The sequence below is a fragment of the Chiroxiphia lanceolata genome, chromosome 6 (assembly GCF_009829145.1).
Source record: "Chiroxiphia lanceolata isolate bChiLan1 chromosome 6, bChiLan1.pri, whole genome shotgun sequence".
NCBI classification, from domain to species: Eukaryota; Metazoa; Chordata; class Aves; order Passeriformes; family Pipridae; genus Chiroxiphia; species Chiroxiphia lanceolata.
Genome location: NC_045642.1, coordinates 61,050,143 through 61,071,444, shown reverse-complemented (window position 1 = coordinate 61,071,444; position 21,302 = coordinate 61,050,143). Strand labels below are relative to the sequence as shown.

General features: G+C 43.0%; 1 protein-coding gene across 1 annotated transcript; it reads left to right on the top strand.

Moving 5' to 3' along the window:
* The first annotated feature begins 1,128 nt into the window (after positions 1 to 1,128).
* On the top strand, positions 1,129 to 20,997 carry NAA30 (N-alpha-acetyltransferase 30, NatC catalytic subunit). The gene is given in 13 exon segments (XM_032690684.1): positions 1,129 to 1,178; positions 1,487 to 1,636; positions 1,638 to 1,724; positions 1,726 to 1,827; positions 1,830 to 1,904; positions 1,906 to 1,951; positions 1,954 to 2,102; positions 2,104 to 2,182; positions 2,185 to 2,361; positions 2,364 to 2,452; positions 9,817 to 9,940; positions 11,965 to 12,020; positions 18,866 to 20,997. Coding segments are annotated over 12 exon segments (1,269 nt in total). The 5' UTR covers positions 1,129 to 1,178; positions 1,487 to 1,489; the 3' UTR covers positions 19,004 to 20,997.
* Positions 20,998 to 21,302: the final 305 nt, after the last annotated feature.

The following is a 21,302-nucleotide window of genomic DNA, read 5'->3' as shown; positions in this document are numbered from 1 at the left end:
GAAGGGCTGCAGCTCGGTCAGGGGAGGTTTAGGCTGGATCTCAGGAAAAGGTTCTTCCCCCAAAGGGTGGTCGGGCACTGAACAGGCTCCTCAGGGCAGTGGTCACAGCACCAAGGCTGCCAGAGCTCAAGAAACATTAGGATGATACTTTCAGGGACAGGGTGGGATTGCTGGGGTGTCCCGTGCAGGGCCAGGAGTTGGACTGGATGATCCCTGTGGGTCCCTTCCAGCTCAGGATATTCTGTGAGTCTGTGAAAGACTGGACGTGGCACTGAAGGCCGTACTCTGGTTGACATGGTGGTGTTTGGTCATAGGTTGGACTCGGTGATCTCAGAGGTCTTTTCCAACTCAATTGATTGTGATTTTGTGATTCTGTGTCTCTGAATCTCTGCGATTCAGTAATTGACTCTGTTTGTCTCTGTGAGTCTGTGTTCCTATAACCTCATGTCCCTCTGTCCCTGTATCCCTATATCCCTCTGTCCCTGTATCCCTGTGTCCCTGTATCCCTGTGTCCCTGTATCCCTGTGTCCCTGTTTTGCTATGTCCCTGTATCCCGTTCCCTATATCCCTCTGTCCCCTGTATCCCTGTGTCCTTGCTCCCCTGTGTCCCTGTTTCCCTGTATCCCCCTGTCCCTGCATCCCTGTACCCATGTCCCTATATCCCTGTATCCCCGTGTCAGTGTATACTCGTGTCCCTGTATCCCTCTAACCCTATATGCCTGTGTCCCTGTATCCCTCTAACCCTATATGCCTGTGTCCCCGTATCCCTCTAACTCTATATGCCTGTATCCCCGTATCCCTCTAACTCTATATGCCTGTATCCCCGTATCCCTCTAACTCTATATGCCTGTATCCCCGTATCCCTCTAACTCTGTATGCCTGTATCCCCGTATCCCTCTAACTCTATATGCCCGTCTCCCTCTGTCCCTGTATCCCTTACCATCTATCCCGGTACCCCTGTATTTACAGCCCTCTCCCCTCCCCGCACCCTCTGAGGGCTCTCTGCACACGGCCCCGCCCGACCGCGGTGGCCCCGCCCCTCCCCGCCCCGCCCCTCCGTCACCAGGCGCCGCCGCCAAGCGCGGAAGCGTCGCGCGCGCGGGGCCGGCCCGGTGCTGTCGGCGGGTGTTTTACGGCCGCGCTTGGCGGCGGCGGAGCGGGAGCGGCCCGGGCGGGCGGTGAGTGGGGCGGCGGGGGGACCCCCGGCCCGGAGCCGGGACGGGCCCCGCCCGAGCCCCTGGGGGGCACCGGGGCGGCCCGCACAGGCTGCGGCGGGGCGGCGAGGCGCGGCCCGGGCACCGCGCGTGCCTTTGTTCGCGCCCCCCCCCCCCCCCCCCCGCGCTCCGCGGTCCCCGCCGAGCGCGGCCCGTGAGGCCGCCGCGCCCCCCCTTTTCCCCCATTCCCCGTCTCCCCTGCTCGGCCCTGGCGCCCCCCGCCGCCCACCCCCTCCTCCTCCCCGGTGAGTTGTGTCGGTCTCCTCCCGTAGGACATGGCCGAGGTTCCGCCGGGGCCTAGCAGCGTCCTGTCCCCGCAGGGGGACCACGCTCTCCCCCTTCCCCCGCGGGAGGTAGGAGGAGGGGGGGCCGCTTCCCTCCTCCTCTCCTCCGCTGCCGCCGCCGCCTCCTATGCCGCCGCCCGCCGCCGCCTGCACCGGCGCCCAGGACGAGGAGGCCGAAGAGGAGGAGGAGGAAGAGGAGGGACCCGCGGGCGGCCGGGAGCGGGTAGCAGCAGCGAGGAGGAGGAGGAGGAGGAAGCGGCGACAAGGGGGCCCCGCAGCACCGGCACCACCACCGCCACCACCACCCCCCGCACCACAACCACCAGCTCAAACGGCCCTCATCAGCCCCGAGCTGCGGCACCTGCGGGCCTCCCTCAAGGGCAAGATCCTGGGCGCGGAGGCCGCGGGCGGCCCCCGAGGGGCTGGAGAACAAGCGAGCCAGCAAAACAATGGGCTCGGACAGCAGCAGCAGCCGCCCCCCGCCGCCGCCCCCGCCGCGGCGCCCTGCTCGGCCCCCCACGCCAACCACCTCCCTCCCCAGGGAAGGACTGCACCCTCTCCTCCTCCTGCTGCTTCCCCCCCTGGAAAAGGGGACAGGAGCCAGCCCTGCTGCCACCACCGCGACCGCTGCTGCTGCTGCTAAGACTGCAGCCCGCAATGGGCTGGCGGGAGAGACTGGCTTGGAGGAGAAGAGCAGGAGGAGGGGGATGAAGGAGGGGAGGAGGAGGAGGAGTCCCTGCAGCTTCTCTCCGGGTCCTTAGCGGCTGCCTGCAGTTTGAAAGGCTCGGGAACGGACTGTCAGCCCGAGGAGGACCTAACGATACGATACGTCCAGTACGAGTCAGAGCTGCAGATGCCCGATATCAGAGACTGATCACCAAAGATCTGTCTGAACCCTACTCCATTTACACTTATAGGTATTTTATCCACAACTGGCCACAACTTTGCTTTTTGGTAAGTGCCCGAGGGGAGGCGGGGGGTGGCAGGGAGGGCAGGAGTTGGGAGTGGTTTGGGGCTGGGGAGGAGAGGATGGAAGGGTTTGTGGAAATACTTTAAATAATCTCTTTGTGGATAAAACCGAGCTGTTGTGGAAGTACCTGTCCCCTGGTGACCTGTGCGTGTGTAAGTAAAGCAATGCCCCAAGTTCCTGCATTTGTTAACACGTGTTTTAAGTGGTGAGGAAAGGGCTTGAGCACAGGGCTGAGATCCAGAAATCCAAGGCGTCTAATCGGGGTTTTGACATTGACTTTTGTGACCTTTGGTAGCTCATTTTATTATTCTCTCTCAGTTCCTGGGTTTGGATTTGAAAAAGAAAGTACTTAGTCCACTAATGCCTTACAACACTGCTTAGTGATTCTTGCACAATGGCTTTAAAAACTGACTAAAGCAGGGCTGGCACATAAATGGTAAGTGTAGGTGGAGAGGAACTGTGAAAGGCTTAGCAGACTTTTTGATCTGTGAGCTTACTTTGACGAAGACAAGTCCAGCTGTGTTGCTTTTACAGGTGTGATAGTGCTCCCAGAAATCCTCGTGTTGCTCAGATTGTCTCCCTGTACTAACAACCTGTTTAGTTTTACATTCTTCCTGCTGCACTATTGAAAGGTTGGTTTAGCTGCCCCTCCCTCTGCCTTCCTAAATGTTTAGCACTTCTTGTGTCTCAGCTGCTTTTAGGATGATAATTCATCCACAAGGGTAAGAAAGTGAGTATAAGTTGGCCTGAGGGGTGTCTGGGCATAGCAAGAGCTTAGCAGTGTTTGATTTACCCATAGGAACACTTACATCTGCACAACAGAACGTTTTGGGGAGTGTGTGGCACTTCCTTGCTAAGGTAAATGATGAATTCTTAGCCCTTGATGTTTTAATCAAGGCTGGACACCTCTCTGAAAGGTCTAGTTTGCCCAGAGCCAGGACACCCTCCAGTCCAGGGGTATCTCTGTGAAATTTTGATAGAGCGAGTACAGGAGGTGAGGTTAATGGAGCCCATCTGGCCCTAAACTTCCTGAATGTTCTTGGTTTAGGATCTGGTATAATTTACAGGAGGATTTGTATGATTTATAGGAGGATTTTCAGAGTTGTGCTTCTTAAAAACCCTGCAGAGGGAACACAGTAGGCTTAAAGGAAGTTGAGCAAAGCGTTACCTTCTGGAACACAACAGAATATTGAAAATATTGGAGAGCATTGTTGGATGCAAAGTCATGTTTGCCATTAAAGGATGCTGAGCAGAGCACAGTGGTGCTTTCAAGCACTGAGCTCTGTGTGTGACTGATTTACCTCATACTGAGAAAAAAATGCTCCTGAGCTGCAAAAGTCCACACTTCGAGCATCAAGTGTATCACTGGCAATGTTGGATACTCTGAGATCACAGTGCACTTGTTTAGATTTTAAATCATTATGGGGTTTTTTTGTCAGGGAATAACTGAAGAATTTTGTTATGAAAAGAGCAATGACAAGTTGTTTGACAGAGCACTAAAACAGATGATTTCTAATAAGTGCATTCAAAGAATGAGATATCACTCAAGGAAGAGAAAGTGTCTTCAGCTTGTTTTGTAGTGACAGTTTCATCTTTTTGACAGCCTCGAAGAGTCAACAAAACTTTTCCTGAACTCAGTGTGTTTGCCATTCTTTTTAGAAAGATGGGCACAATGCAAAGTACATAAAACTGTAGAGAAGAATATATGGCTGTGAGTGTCTAAAGCTTGCAAATTGTCATCTGCTTAATAATTGGAAAGTCTTGCAGTTTGCTGAGTCAAGTTTCATGGAGGTTTTTTGTGACTGGTTTTAGTGGTTTTAAGGTTTGTTTTTTAGAGGTTTTCTTGAAGACTTTATCTTCTATAATATTTAACTTGTCCCTGCAGTTAATGGATTCCTGAACTACTGCTAAGTCCCTTTAAAATATTTATCTTCAGTCAGGGACTGCATATTCCAATTACCAGGAGGAGTGTCAGGATGGTGAACGAGAAGCTTAGTGCCTGATCTCACAGAATCATTTGTCTTTAATGCCTTGTGGCCTCACTCTCTTCTGGCTTCTAGGTTTTGGTTGGGTTTGGATTGTCTTGGGAAAAGGGCTTGGCCCTGTGATGTGATTGTATTTGAAAAAAGATCTGTAAGGGTTTCAATCAATTCCTTCGCTGAATTTCACCGTCACCATTTTTAAAATCTTCCAGTACATCCTCACCTGTCTTCATTGTGCTCCATGGGCACCTTTCCTTTTCCTTCCCTGTGAGGGGAAAGTACAAATCCACTGAGATTGAAGATGGGATGTGTGGTTTTCTAGAAATAATCAGCGTTTTGGCCCTTGCTGATGTTTTATGCAAGTGAACCATCATTCTCCTATCGTGACAATGCAAACCTGTTTTCTGGGGGCACTTATTAACTTTATTCCTGGTGATTTTTATCTCCTGGGTTGGAAACTTCTAAGGCCAAGCCAAAACTCAGCAAGTTGCAATATTGCTTTAGTGGCTGGTGCAACCCAAAGTGCCACATGTTTTCCTTTCTGTCAACTCCCTCTTCCTGGCTTGTGCTAGCCCTTGTGTTTCTCTGATTTGGGAAGCCAAGATAGCCCTCCCACCACAATATTTTTAAAAGTGTGTATGTTTATATATGTTTTAGGGTCATGTTTCTCTGGCTTTAGAGCTCCAAATATATTCATGTAGGATGTCCCCAGGCCCTGGTGCAAGAGAAGAGGTGAGGGTGCACAGCTGGGGGGAAGGCACAGGACCAATGCTAATTGGTCACCAGTGTGCTGGATCAAACCACTTCCTAGCTGTGCACTCAAAGAAGTTCATATTCCACTTTAAAGGACATGGAGATACTGGGAATCTTAAAACCCTGTTAATTTTAATGTCAAATTTGCCTGTGTACTTTTCTTGACTTCAGGGCTAGCGCTGCAGCAACTGAGCTGTTGCAAGTTAATAACTTCCTCTTCTCTAAATTTCTAGTGGAAGGTGTCCCTGTCCATGGCAGGGGTTTGGAAGTAGATGGTCTTTAAGGCACTATCCATCCCAAAACCATCTGTGATTCCATGAACCCTCCAACTGTCTGCTTAACTCAGGTTTCACCTGCTCTTGGAGAGCAGGTTTGCACTGTGCTGTTAGGTGTGGATGCTCTGTAAAATACCCTGTTTTTTATTATTGCCCAGGAGCTCTGTCAGCCCAGTTTCTCTTCAAATGACCTGTGATAACCACTCCTTGCCAAAAACTGACAGGGGAAAGGGGGATCCTGTGTTTCACTTGGAGTGTTTTTACGCGTCACACCATCTTTGTCCCACAAAGATTGTACACTGCACCTTTGGAAAGTTGTCGCTTCCTTGTAAAGTGGGTCTGTTTTGCAGCTCTCTAGTCTTCGCAGTGTGAAAGTTCTCAAACCTGTATTTAAAGGATATAGTTAATATTTCAGAAATTGTTCTCCAAATCTTCAGCGTGGAGGAGGCGGTTGAGCTTAGGAAACCCTTGCTCTGTGCCAAAGTTTGGATAAGGCAGGATGTATAAAGCTGAGCTCTGCTGAGTGCTGTAACCTCTCTGTAATTCACATGCACCATTCAGTGCCTTTAAGAAAAATATGGAAAATCTGTGCTTTATTGGATTTCTTAGCTTTACCACCAGCTATAGCAGCATTTATAACTTAAACTTTCACAAGTTTAAAAATAGCCTATTAATTCCATGTAAGTGGTTTTAGATGTGTTGCAAATCCTAAATGACTGCAGTTAAGATCTTGTTTTATGTTAATGCTTTGCATTTTTTTTCTTTAAATTGGATTTATTGAGAGCCCCAGGTGTACTTAGTGTTGAAATTAAGACTGGTAAGACACCATTCCTGTTTTTCAGTCATGGAAACCTGGGGCATGAAGGAAAACTGGAAAAGTTGGGAGGGCGCGTCTGAGATCAGACGTGGCAGATGTAGGAAGAAGTTTTATAGGCTTCATTCCCAGTTTGCAAACTCTGTATTCCAGTTTGTTTTAGGAGTGATCATGGTTTAAGATACAGGCTGTTGGTGGCTTTGTGAAAACTCCAGTCACTGCAGCACCTGAGCAGGGAACAGGAGCCAGTGTGGTTATTCCAGCAGTGGGAGAAGGAGTTCCTTGCATGGGAGGAGGGAATTACTGGTGTCCAGTTTTGTAGAGTGGGAGCAGAGGGATGGAGTGATTTGCCCGGTGTCGGGAAGAGCTCTGCCTGAAGTGCCAGACATGAGGTTAAATCCATTAGCCTGAATGTATCCTCTAATGGCATTCAGTAACATGATCCCTAAATGTAACCAGTTCTTACAGAGCTGTGTCTGGGATACTTTGGGGTGGATTTTGGTGCAGGTGTGAAAGGAAAATGTGGTGCAGTAGTGCAGGTTCTACTGTGTTTGAGTCGTAAAGTATTTAAAATACTTCCCATTTGGGGCCAGTTGCTTGTTTTAATCTTCTTTAAATAGGAACAGAAGTCCCAGGATCTGGGTATTAAATGCATACTCTGAGTTTGAAAGACTTAATGCCATCTTTGCTAATGAAATAAGTACAAATTGATTGATTTCGTGACAAGTTATGTTCTTGCGATTTACAGACGTTTCTGTACTAACTCTTCCAGTATATTAAAATCTAGTTTGTTTTAAACATTTAAACTTATTCATAGGCACAAAGTTGATGCAAATACTGGATTTGGATTCATGTATGTTAATCCTGCTACTAATAATTTAGTATTGAAGTAGGTCTTATGGTACTCTGTGGGTTTTATGATATATAATAGTGACTTGGGCTCAATGCTGTTTGTAGGAACTTTTACATTTAGAACTCCTCTCATACGTGAAAAGAAAATTTGACCCATGGTTATCTCTTCATAAATGGTGTTGTGTGGGAGCTACTTTTTTCTCCCCTTCTCACTCTCCCTATTTCAGTCTGTTTTTTTTTTTTTATTTACACAGTTTAACTTTCCTCAGGAAATTAATTACAAAGCTTCACATCACTGTTGAGGTTCATTTCCAGCTCTCCAGAAGGTTGGAGAGAAGGAGAAAGGAGAGAGAAGGCAACAAAAAATCCCCTCAAATTAAGGTGGAAATGCAGCACTCCCTCTGTGGGTGGAACAACCATAGATTTACTGCCAGATTTACCTGCCTGAAGACAGAGAAATAGATTGAAGTGTTTGGGGAACTGGTAACAAAGTCATTCTTTATTCAGCTCTCTGGCAGCAGTGGTAAAACCAGTGGGTATTTGCTTCTTTGATTACTAAACCAAAGTTCTTTGCTGTTCATTTAGCATTTTAAATATATGATTCATGAACAGAACGTTCCTGAAAAGTGCCCTAAACAAGCAAGAACATAGATATGCAGAGTGTCCAGATTGTCACTACTCTTGAAGTGTGTAAAAAAAAAATAAAAAAATAATAAAAAAAAAAATCTTAAAAATTCTCCACATAACTGTCAGGATCAACAGTTTGCACGTGTTCACTTGAGGGCAAAGCATAACTATAACATGCTGGTTTGTGGTGTGCTCTTTTTTTTTTTTTTTTTGTGAGGTATAAGATTACATCTAGGTACTCTGCATAATTATAGCAATGTTCTGAGCAGTCTGGCTGAAGATACTCTTTATTTAACTCCCTGGTTTTCTCAGGTCTGAGCCGAGATACAGAACTTGCCTTGAGCTGAAACTTTGCATACCCAGTTCTAGGATAAGTACAGTTCTCTTTTCTATGGAATAAACCGTGTTTTGGAACAGATGAAGGGCTGCTTAGGGTATTTCAGTCCAGTTAGATCATGCTACAGCTTTTGTTTGTTGTTTTAAAAAATCGCTTGTTAGATTGCTCAGGGTTGTTCTTGGATACTGCTAAAAACGTGTTTTCCTGCCAAATAAAAACTTAGCAATAATTATATTTGCTTCAACTCTATTAGAAATGGAGTTAAGATCGTGCTGTGTCATAGGGCTTTAGAACTGCAGCTTGTACATTTGGGGCTGCTTCATTTCACCTTTGATACAGTTCCTAGTTGTTAACTTGGTTAATAACCCACCATCCAGGTGGAGATGCTCCAAGACATTATTCTTTTTGGGGTGAAGAGCCTGTGTGTGTGAGCCTGCAGGACAACCTGCGTGAAGGAACCTTCTGTTTGTGGGAGTTTCAGTCCACAAGCTGTGTGCAAAAAGGTTCAGGTGTTTGGAGACTATACAGTTTAGACTTAGGAGCTCTGGGTTCACAGGTGGGCTGCTCTGAGCCCTGGCAACTCTGGCTCTAGCAAGTGTTTTTTATTTGGCATGTCTTACACTTGTAAACTTGGATTATCCAGACTCTGTGCCAGCACATGCTTGTGCCAATCATGTGCTGTAGTCCCGGTTTAGCTGCTGCACTTGAGCCCAAGGCTGGTTCCCCCTGCAGACACAGATCTGTCTGTGCATCCACTTAGACACCCATGTGTACAGTTGGGAGTTTCTTTTTATGTCTGCCCATCTTTCCTGAGTGCCCAGGAATTCCTCCTCCCCTTGGATACTGTCCTGCTCTGAGCATTGCTCAGTGTTACTGCTGCAGGTTATAATGTCATTAATCCCTCATGCTGCCTAATCCTCCAGTTAACATATGACTCAGTTTTTCTTTTTCTGTTTCATGGTAAAATTCTGCTGAACACAGGGCAAGTGCTTGGATAAGTGTTTGGGTTCTTTTCTTTTTGGGGTTTTTCTTAATGTTTCAGAGTGACTACATCTCCTTGACCACAGATCCTGTGACAATGCCATTGGGATTAACTGCCAGTGCACAGCTCTTAATAAATGAAACCTCTGAATAGTTAAAAGTGTGTGAAATTAACTGTGCTATTTTTGTTTGTTCGCTGGTGTCATATGACTGAAAACTACCCTTTCCAAAGATTAATGCAGCAACCTTTTCCCCCGATCCTTCGTGGCCTTGACTTAAAACCAGACAAAAATTAAGCATGTTATCTACCACAGCCCTTGTACAGGAAAAATTCAGATTGGTATAAAAAGGAATGGACTTTTTTTCCCCTCTGCAGAAGCCCATGTGAAGGGTGATTTATGCCTTAACCTGGTATTTTATTTATTGTATTTCCCCTTTCAATCACACATGTTCTTGCCTGTAGACTTTGTGAATAATAAATGTGGTTCTCTCCAGGACAATTCACTGGTTGTTAATTTTAAGTTTATTGGAATGCAATAAAGAAATAAGAGTCTTTTAGTGATATTAATGTTTTTTGAGATACTTCTAAAGTTTATCTCGCTATCTTTTCGTAGCCTTTTATAGAAGGAGTTTTTTTGTGCTGTTTCACTTAAAAAAAAATGAACTTGGTTTTACTGCTTGGGTGGCCTGGAGATCCCAAAACTGGAAATGTATGTTTGTCTTTAAGGCCAGGGTAGGGGAGGAGTGGTGTAGGTGCCATCGTCTGCAAGCTGATATGCACAAAAAGATGTTGCCGCAAGGTTATATAGCCATGTTAGCAGTGGATTCCAAATACAGAAGAAAAGGAATTGGTAAGAAAAGCCTTTTTTTGTTCTTATTCAGATCCTGTCTTTGGGGTAACTGTAGCTGTCACGAAGATTTAAGCTGAGCTGAACTGGTGGTTTGTCTGTCTGTCATCCCCGACTTACTCAACCGCACGAGCTCTCCCGTGGCCTCTCTGATTTTGTTAAAATAACCTGAGATGCCCTTTGAGGTTCACACCTGGGATATGATAAAGCTAAAAAGAAAGGCAGGCAGCAGCCCCTGACCTCTGCCTATTACCCCTGTCGAGTAACACCAGTGGGAATTGCTTTGTGTTTTTATATGTGCCCTCATCACTGTATTTCCGTGTTGTGTTCAGGCTCTTCTTTTCAGTGAACTTATTCCCTGGCTTCTCCCTATAAATTATGCATATATTGCCCGTTGGGGAGAATTGTATGGAGCTCATTATTGTATTAATAAGTGAAGAAAAATAGCTGTGTATTGTTACTTGAATGATTGAAATGGAGATCTGTTCTGTTGGGAAGTTCCATGGTAAAGAAATCACTCTTGGCAGGGAGTTTGCCCTCCCTCATTAATCAGTTTTGCCCTGATGAAGGGATTTTCATTCTGACACCAGTTATCCAGGTTGGCTTAATTAAAGATTTGTTCTTAATTTTTTTTTTTTTGCTGGTTATTGTGAAATTACATTTTGGAACATGTTTTTAACTTAAAACACAGACGTCAGCTTTAAAGCTTAAAAATGTGCTTCACCACTCATGTACGCTGAACAGCTCATACTTCTGTGATTAAGGACAGAAAATTGCTTCCAATTGAAAAATACAGTGATACATTGCAGAATGTACCACTGTGTTTGCTCTCTTCAAAAAATAACCTCCAAGAAACTTGCAGTATATGTATTATTATGACTGTTCAAGCGTGTGCAGGTTTTTTTGTCTCCAGTGCAAATTCAAAAGCCATTGTTGGTTCCTGTAGTGGAGCAGAGGGAGGATACTGAGGAATCACTGTCTCTCCTTTCCTTTTAGCTGAGTCATGAAGGAGTCTGCCATAACTTAATTGCAGGTGCTTGGATTCATAAGTAAATAAGAGCTAATGCTGTTATTATGAAGATCTCTGCAAGATTTTTCCCTCCCTTTAGTCAGTTGGTTATGTTAGAATTGTATAAATAGAATTTATCTTTAAAGCCTTGCTTACTTTAGCATTATGTATGTTGACTTTTTCCTACATTTGCCACCTTGCTGTTTCTCAAAGTGTGCTGCTAATCTGAAGATCTGCTTTAAATGTAGTACAGTTTTATCATACGTTCAATGAAAAATCTTAATTGATTAAAGTTTTGAGAATACTTTCCAACATTCCCTAGATTCCTTGGGGTTTTTTTTCCTTTTCCTTAGCCTTCTTATGGAAGTGAGATTTATGCAATTTCATTGAACAGCAGTTTTTTCCACTAATAACTTTGAAATCAACTTTCAATTTCACCCCAATTCTGCAGACAGGTAGGGATATTACATCTGTAGAACTGTTGTGAAATAGATGAAAAATAATGATAGAAAAAATTAAATTAATGCCTGACTGAGGGGAAGGGATGGGCTTCAACAGTATTATTAGATCCTAGCAAATCCAGAGGGGAGTGAGCCACAAGAAAAGTGGTTTCATAAGTTCTGTTACTAATAGAAGTATTTGTTTTAGTAAGAGGAAATTCCCTTGGAAGATGAATGTCCTTCAACTACACGCCAGCAGATTTTGCCTTTAAATGCAACAAAAAGGAATGAATCACATCTTGGAAGGCTATATATAACATTGTGTTAAGCATAGCAGCCTGTTTCTAATATCCTCGTGTTAGAAGAATCTTGCACTTAAGCTGAGTCTCTGGATAACTTCAAGGATTATATTATTGTTCAAATTCGAGGCTGCAGCTTGACTGCAACTTCTTGTGTTCTTCTTTTCCTCCCTGCCTTCCCCAGGTGTCATGCCATGTAGGGTAGCACACATTAGTCATATATAAACCAGCATTTTTATTGCACTGCAGCTCTGACACTTACTGAAATCTGTATTTCAGGTACAAACTTGGTTAAGAAAGCTATTTATGCTATGGTTGAAGGAGATTGTGACGAGGTAAGATTTTCTAAATCAAAAACTTTCATAATGTAAATGGTTTGCATTCTCCTATGTGTGGATGGGTTTCACAGGTTTTTCTTCCACAGGACTTCTTTTAGGGGAGAAATGGTAAGAAGTTCTTTATAATAATTGGTAAGAAGTTCCTTAGAATAAAAGAAAAAAGCAATGGCACAAATAGGAGATGGATTTTCTAAATTTATCATAAGTGCTGGAATTCAGCGTTTCAGGTTTTGTTTTACTCTGTGAAGCTGCCTCAGCCTTCCCTCCCAGGCACATTTTCCTCCACGGGCTCCAGTTTAAGGAGCTGCTGAGGAGTGTAAGGTGGTGCTGTGTGTAGTCCTGCCCCTGGAACAGTGTGTGCTGTGGTGCTGTGGTGTGGTTTGATCCCAGTCATCAGGCTGTTCTGACACTGCACAGCTTATTAGGTAGCACAAACAGAGCTGGAATGATTTAGCACGTCAACAAAAACTTGGAAGGAAAGTGACTGTCAAACTTTCCCTGGCCTAAATGTTGTTAGTCTTTTACCACATTACAGTCCCTACTCTTTTTCTCTATATATAGAGAGAGAGAAACTGTCTGTCTCTATGCACCATGTTTAACTTGTGAGGAGCTCTCCCTACATCCATCCTCCTTAATCAGGTTATCTGTCCCTTTGACTCCCATGTCCTCGGCGCAATGCAATTGTTGGCTTGTTCCTGACGGGTGAGCACTGGGTCGTTTCAGTGTGTCACAGTTAAGGAGCCTTTGATCTCTCTGTTATCTCGTTTCAACTGCTCCCTCAATTGTCCCCCTGCCCTGTGGTGAAGTTTCTTATGCAAAGCTACAATTTGTGTCACAGGACTTCTGGGCACATACTCCTGTTTGTTTTTCCACTTGTTGCCTCTTGTAGCATCCCTGGCTGTGTTCTGACTTCATTCATCGTGGTTATTTTTCTTCCCCTCAGATTCCTTCATGACTCTGCTTACTGGTGTCTTTTTTTTTTTTTCCCCCCTGTCTAATTGATATTGTGCTGGGGCAATGAAGTTCAGCCTGTAATTCTTTAAAGTTCTTTGTTTTGGCTTGTTGCTTCTCTCATGCTATGTAACACTCGCTCTAACCTCTTTTACTACTTACTACAACAAACTAATCAAAAAAAGGTTAGTTTGCTTGTTTTCCCCATTGCTTTCCACTGTGGTTTTGAGTTGATTTGCTGCTGCTAGAGCATTCAGGATTTAAAAAAATTGCTAAATAACTGAGGACTAGTGTCCACATCACAGCTGGAAAATTGAGATGCAGAGAAGTGAATTGCCCACTGTCGTTAGAGAGTCAGGAGTAGAGCTGGCTGTTTCTGCTCAAGCTCTGAGTTGCAGTAATTACTGTCTGATTTCTGAATTTGTGTGTGCTACTTCTCATGTACCTTCATTTCTAAGCTGCTTTTATCTTCATAAAAATACAGTAAATGGGCTAAGGGTTGCAGGCTGGTCTGCAGTGAGGCCTCATTAAGTCTTAGTCACAGATTTTCATCTCTGGTGCTGTATAAATGCTCTGGATTAGGGGCAGAGGGCATTTCTCAGATACTGTTCGTGTCCCCTTTAATTGAAGGCCCTACAATTCAAATTCCTTGAAGTGTATGCTGTGGGTGCAGTCATGGTTCAGTTCCAGTTTGGAATCTGTAACCCTGTTTGTGGGAAGATGATTCCAAACTCATGTCCTGCTTTTTGGGGGCTTCTGCATCAGCTGAGTCCTGTGCTGGTGCAGAATTTTGAACTAAATTTCGGAGCGTGGAGTGCAGGCAGAGGATTTTATTGATATTCTACACCACCAGCACATCCACACTGATTTATTATATCTGTGTTGTTCTTTTCCACATACAGGTTATCCACAGCCAAACAGCCAATGTTTTCATGTTGTGTTTTTTTTTTTAAATTTACCACCAAGTATGGGCTTCCTCCACATACACATGGTGCAAAATAATGATGGTGGTTGCTTGTACCACTTGAGTTTTCAGTCATGACCACAATCTGAAAAATCCAACAAGCCACCCATTAAAAATCTCTGTCCAACTCTTGCCCTCACCAGTTTTTACAACAATTTTCAGGAGTTCAGTTTCTAGCTAATTGATGCTTAAAGCTGATCAAACATGAAGTTGTGCATCACAGTAATATGTCTCTGTGAGGTGTGTAAATAGTTTAATCATCCCTGCTGCTCTTAAGGTATTTTCTTACATCTTTTAATGAAATCAGAAGCATGGTGAAAATAAAAAAGATGCTGCTACTTGAGATAAGATGAACTGGAGTTCAAAATAAAAAAGCTATTTTCTGAAACCTGCTTGGAATAGGATTAAAAACATAAATATGCAGCTGTGGGTGTCATGAAAGATTTCCAAAGGCTGCTTGGAAACTCTTCCCTTCAATCTAATTATGGAATAGATGCAGTAAATAGACTTAATTTTAATAACTTATGGTGTAGAATCTGATAAATGTTCAGTGTGTTACTCTTCAGAGTATCATAAATTGGACTTTTGAGGTATCAACATTGAGTCCTGAAAAAATAAAGGACTTATAAAACACCATGGATGAAAATCTTGCCACACATCAGTAGTGATTTGTCATTTCATATATTTTAGTGATATTCCAATATTTTAGCAATTAAGGACATTTGGTGGTTGTTTTTTTTTCCTGTAAGCAATTTTACTGGGAATAAACTAAACCAGGCCGGGAACAAGGGATCCTGTGGACAAGGATTTACAGTGTGAGCTGCTGTGGTCAGGCAGTGCCTGAGGGCAGTTTGTGCTGGATTCCATCCCTCAAAGCTGAGGCAATATCCTTCCACAGGGTGGTTTTCTCTGAGTGGGGTGAGTGAGGAGGTGAATTGGCTGGAATGGAATCCGTGTGGAGGGGAGGAGCTGCCCATGGAGCTGCCCCTGGCCTACATTAGAATAGAAACCAGGGAAGTGATCTGAGGTTGGGGGTGGGTGGGTGAACTAGAAATAACCTTCAAGCCTGAGAAAGTGCAGCCTGCTTTGAGCTGGAGTGTCTGGGTATAACATTACAAACAAACTTAGGGATCTTTGGGTTTATATTTTTTTTTTTTGCCTTTGTGATTTTTCTCAGGCATTTGATGTTAATGATTTCTAATATTTGAGGTGGTGAACTCTCAACACCCTGAGTTTCCAAAGGCCACAGTGATCTAGGATAACCACAGGCTGATTGCATAGGAAAGGTGAACTATGTGAAGTCAATCAGGTGAAGGGGAATAGTTTGCTCCAAGCCCCAAAGCTGTGAAAAGATTTTTCTCCCAGTTTAAAAAAGGGAAAACATGTGTTGACTGCACCAAGGGGCTGTCTGCCTGCTTTTTGTACGTTTGCTTATTTTTTACTGACAGGCATTTTCCAAAATTGTGCTGCTGAGACCTTCCTGGGAATTGTTACATCCCTTAATTACGATTAGAGAGGAGGATTGTTCATTCATATGTGTTTTCCATCTGTAACAAATGACAGACTAACCTGCATCACAATTCACTCACCTCATATTACTAAAATAATGTACCATGCAACTGCTAACTAATAAAAAAGTAAGACCCTTGTAAGTGGGACTCCTAAAAGCTGTTTTTTTTTTTTTTTTTTAAGAAAAATGTAGAGCATGAAAAGGAATTCTGAACTCCTATGAAACTTTAGGTTGATTTGAAGTGACTTTTTTTGACCACACCAGTGACATGTTGACACTGGTGTCTTTCTAATTCAGTACCACACTAGTAAAAATTAAATGTGTATTTTTATAGAATCCTATTTGAAATCATTACATTAGTATATTTTAGTTTTTCCTTAATCTATAAATCGTCTAAAGTATGAAGTGTTATATTTTGGGTACTGCCTTTCTTTAAAAGTTAAGGCAGTTTTAAATTGATTAAGGACACTGGACAAGCCCCCATAACTTGAGTCTGATGATATGTCAGACTTGAAAGTAAGAATAGGGAGTGCTGGGAGCACTTTCTTCATTTGCTTATTTGGTTTGGCTGTATCCTTTCCATGCCTTGGTTTTTAAACTTGAGTTCGTTCAGAGCTTGAACTGAAGAAGCAAGAAAGCTTCACCACTCCACTTATCTTCAGCTTAGGAAAGTGTAGTAACAAGGAACATTGCACTCCACTCTCAGTATAGAACATTTCTGGCTTCTAAACTCAGTTAAAATTAGACAGTTGAGCTAAAAGGTTTATGAAATTTAAGATAAAAGAGAAAGTAACAACCTTCAGGAAGTTGCAACTTGAGCAGAAAATGCTGTTAAATGCAATCCTTTGCTGCTCTCCAGGGGGGGATGTGATTGTGCTATCAGAGATTTCACAGGCATATGAGTACAACAGAATCGACCCCAGAAGAGCAGAAATAAATGTAGTGATTGAAGGTTTGGAGCTTGATTGAAAATCTCACACAGGAAGAGGTGCATTCTTCACCAAACAAAGCTAATGAAATTTGAATAAAATATGCCTGTGTTTCCCATTTAGGTAATAGAAACCTGTCTTTAGCTGCAGCATGTTGAGATCAGGGAATTACTTTTTATTGTGCTGAGATTTCCTTAGGAATACCAGAGCAAATCTCCTGCATTTGCTTTCAAGATGAGCATTCACTCAGGTAGTGGGATTCCAACAAACCTGTATTTCAACATTTGACCACTCCCTTCAGTTCAATCACCTGCAGTGTTGGAAGGCTTTTAGCATTGCAAGGTGTTGGAGCTTGCAGTTGAATAGAGATTGGTTATATCACTGTGCCAGGTTACTAAACTTTGGAGAGTGAATGCCATTTGTAGCTAAGAATTCCAATAATCCTCTGCATGGTGGATTTACATGGGTCAGATTCCCTCTCCGGCACTAATATTCTGTTTTTAATTTGAATTAAGGAGCTGTACAATGTGTAGAAAATAGCACTCTCCAGGAAAATTATTGTGCTTCCACTATTAGTTATAAATGAATAGTTATTATCCACTTTAGTGGATAAGGATGTTGAGTACTCCATCAAGTCACAAGACTTGATAGTAGTGCTCTGTGAAGTGCCAGCTAGAGAAATTCAATCTCTAATTCTTGCCACAAGACTAAGAATTGAATTAGGTTGTCTTAAGTGTACAACTCTGCCCTGCTGTAATTTAAGAACTCTGATGATTAATATTTTAACGTGTGACTCTTTAGTTCCTTTTTGTAAAACGAGCTACTTCCAAGTCTCACATTGTTCAGTGGGTTGTTTATTGTTCTTTCAACATCCTCACACTGAGAAGCACAGGTGGAATAATCCATTGGAATGTGGTTAGAGCGGCTTGAAACCTGAGTCAAATATATACATCAAATGGATTTTCAAATCTCAGTGGAGGTGACCAGTGTAGGCACTGCCTGCCTCCCTCTTTCCCACCGGTGTAACCGCTCCTCAGGCTGCAGAAAACAAACCCATGGAGAGAAAAAGGAAAGGTTTTGTGCCAGGTGGCTTTGGAAGGAGCTCAGCAACCAGCCTGGAGAGCTGGCAGGAGATGTGAGGGGGAATGGGAATGTGTGCCTGGAGGCGATGGGGGACACAGAGGCCAGAAAGTAGATTGACTTAATCCAGGCTGAAATTGTGGTCCTGTATTTCCATTCTGTGCTCCTTCCACAGTGACCATCAGCTCCTGTTTAATGTGTGGATGTTCATTGCCATGGGGATGTATGGAATTGAGTCACATTATTAGTTCAGCCTGTGTTCTCATGCAACCAGGACCTGTCCTTAGGAGTAAAATCCTTAAGAGATGAGCTGGACAGCAGTAAAGAGACAGAGCAAGTTTTTATTGTGTGGAGTGGGTTTGGGATCACCAGTCGTGGCAGAGCTCTGTCCAGTGCACGTGGAGGAAAGAGGGAGAAAATTCAGAGGGAGATACTTGAGTTTATTAAATAACTTCTTGTTAATGCCAATGTAGTTTTTACCTGCATTGAGACTTCTGGGGCAATTTCAGGTCTTTGCTTAATTTGGGCTACACTTCTACTTGGTTTTGTTCTGAGTTATTACTGACAGATGTTCTTGCAACTGGGATCTCACAACACAGGGGGGAAAAAGATGGGAAAAGATACTCTTTCTTCCTGGTGTGCACTCTGATTTGTTTGGGGTTTTTGCTGGTACCCAGGTTGGATGGGACCCTGAGCAACCTGGTCTAGTGAAGGTGTCCCTGCCCATGGTAGGGGGTTGGAATGGGATGATCTTTAAGGTCCCTTCCAACACAGACCATTCTGTGATACTTGCTCTCAACACAAGTACTCCTTGCAAACATTGGATCTGACAGCTGGTATCAATCTGAAGCTTTTATCTAAATCTAACGATTTAGAGGTCAAAGATATTAAATAAATAAACAAATCCTCCTATGCCAAGTTCTTGTAACATGCAGAGGTTTGGTTGCTCATTCAAAGTGTGTTTTGGACCTTCACCTGTGGTTGCTTGGATTTTGGGTGGGGTTTTTTGAGAGGGGGAACGTTGGGAGATGGGGTTTTTTTGTGATTTATTTGATGTGTTCTTGGTAACCCAGTTATTAGGTGGTGAGTTGAAACTCTATTTGCAGCCAAGAACTAAAATCTCGACATGTTGTTTACAATTACAGTTGTCGTTTAACTGCTGGTTTTTTAAAATGTGGGAGTGGGAAGCTCCAGTGTGGGATGGGAAGCTTATGTGGAAATATTGCTTCATTAAGTAAGTGTATAAGAAGGAATTAATTCCACTCATTGCTCATAAAGGTACCTTAAATAAAACCTTTGAAATAGGTTCAGTAGTCACGTGTTTGCCTTTGCTTACTGAACTAACACAACCTACTCAGCTAACGCTGCTTTTTTTTTTCTTTCTTTTTTTCTTTCTTTCCCCTTCAAGGTTGTATTGGAAACAGAAATCACAAATAAGTCTGCTTTGAAACTTTATGAAAACCTTGGTTTTGTGCGAGACAAGAGGCTGTTCAGATACTATTTAAACGGAGTTGATGCACTGCGTCTGAAACTATGGCTGCGTTAGGAGAGCCCATCCCACGGGAGCGACCGCCGGCCCCGGCAGCGCAGAGTCGGCCTTTGCATGCCAAGCAATTTGTTCCCAAAATTGCTTTGCAGGTGGACTTTAGTGATTCCCATGCAGCTCTTAAGAAAAACCTGTCAGTGTCCCGTTGAGTGTCGCACATTTTCGTTGCACTTTGGCATGGCGCGTTTGTTCCGAATTAAAGCCGGTTCTTTCCGACTCCCGAGTCCTTTTGGTACCAGCCAGAGATGTGCCAGTTGATAGCCAAGATAAAATGTTCATTCATTTGCAATTAACTGACTGTCCTGACATGCACAGAACCTGTATGGGAAAGCCACTTTTTGGTTCCAGAAAATTTAAAAAAAAAAAAAAAAAAAAAAAAAGAAAAACAAAAAACCCACAAACCACACACACACACACACAAAAAAAAAAAAAGCCAACGTAGATTGTAAAATTCTATAAGTATACTAACATTTCATACTGAAATTGCCATAGTTTTCTGGGGAAGAAGAAGAAGAAGAAGAAGAAAAAAAAAAAGGCTTCAATTTTAGGTTTTATTTTTCAATATTGAATTTTTTCCATTCTTAATATTGGTACCTCAGTGATTAGTGAATGAAAAAATGTATTGTAGGGTGGGGTGTGTGTTACAACGAGTAACAGTAACCATTAAATTGCGTCTGCCAGTGCCTGTATAGATAAGTATATTTGTCTTCACCTCTAAGTTTGGAGTGCATGCTTTTATTCTTTTGCTTTCTTCAATTGTCTTTGCAAGGAAAACAAACAAACAAACAGACAAATTCTGCTTTTATTTAAATTCTGGATTTGATAATAAATTATTTCAGATTTTTATAATTTGGATACTTCTCCCAAACAAGGGTTTGGAAGGCCCTTCTTCTAGCAAGAAGTATGAGCTATTTTGAAAAACCTTGGGTAGCTGCTAAAAGAGAACCTGATGGCACCAGTGAGTCTCTGCTGGGTTTGGATGCACTTTTTTCATTAAAGAGTGAGGGACTTTTAAAAGAAGATATAGAAATTAATGTAAATTGGTATGATTTTTATTTAATCGAAATTATTGCTAGAAGCTCTGAAAAACAGCTATTTTAAGATAGTCAGAACAAATTTTTTTTTCTTTTCAGATTCAGATTGCTTTGCTGCAGTGTTCTAAAATGCTTCAATCTTTGGTTCTTGGTCTTGGAAATAAATTTCAAGGTGTATCATATGCATTTTTAGCTGCTCTCATTTTCTCTAAACTTACATGAGCTAAATTATTGGGGGATTTTTTTCCCCTCCAAAATCAAAGCAGCGGGGAAGGAATTCTGTCTCCCTTTCTTTCTTTCTCCCATTTGCTCTTGCTCTGTTTTTTCTCTATATTTTTTTTCCCCCCCCTCTCTTTAATTGGGCTCACAGAAGTTTTATAACACCCATCAGGTTTTTTCAGTAATTAGGTGTCCAGGCTTTCTTGTTCCATGTGATTCCACAGCCCAGCTCTATGAATCAGGTGGGTCGGGTTGTTTTTTGTTTGGTTTTTTTTTTTCCCAAGGTATTAGTTGACTTACAGAAACACCTCTGTAATCACAGATATCACAGGATATTCTCAGTTGGAAGGGACCCACAAGGATCATGGATTCCAACTCTTAAGGGAATGGCCCGTGCAGGGATGGAAAGGATGAACTCTCAGTGAATCCTCTGGAGTCGAGCGAACTCTTCAGCTTTGCCTTACTACACTTTTTTGTTTTTACCTTTAGGGTTTGGTTTGAGTCACGAGGGTTGTTTTCTTGTTTTCTTTTTTTCTTTTTTTTCCTTTTTGCTGTACGCTTAAAAAACAAAACCAACAAAACCCCTACCTCCAGTAACATTTGGAAAAAGAGCCCTGTGCAGGAAAAACTGGATTTAAAGCAAAGCCGCCTTTTGCACAGACCAATCGCACATGGTGATGGACGTTTCTTACCATGTACAAATCATGAGTTGTATTTGAAAATAAAGATTTTTAATGGAAATTGACCCTTCTGAGTTTTCTGCTTGTAGATGCCATCTGTGCTTTCGAGGAGGCTTGTTCCCCTCAGTAAAGAAAACTCATATTTAAAAGGGTGCCCAGAACCAAGAGTTGTAAAGTGGAGTCTGTCACTCCCAGGACATGTCAACATAAAGCCTGTGTGTTGCCACTGCTACCCTGTGACATGATAAAAACCTTTTATTACCCCCATCCCTCAGGTTTGCCAGTTTTTCTGGATGGCTTTTCAGGAGTTTTCATCGTCGTTAAGACTTAAATGTTGGTAAGGAATCAGTTGAGTCAGGTTTCTCT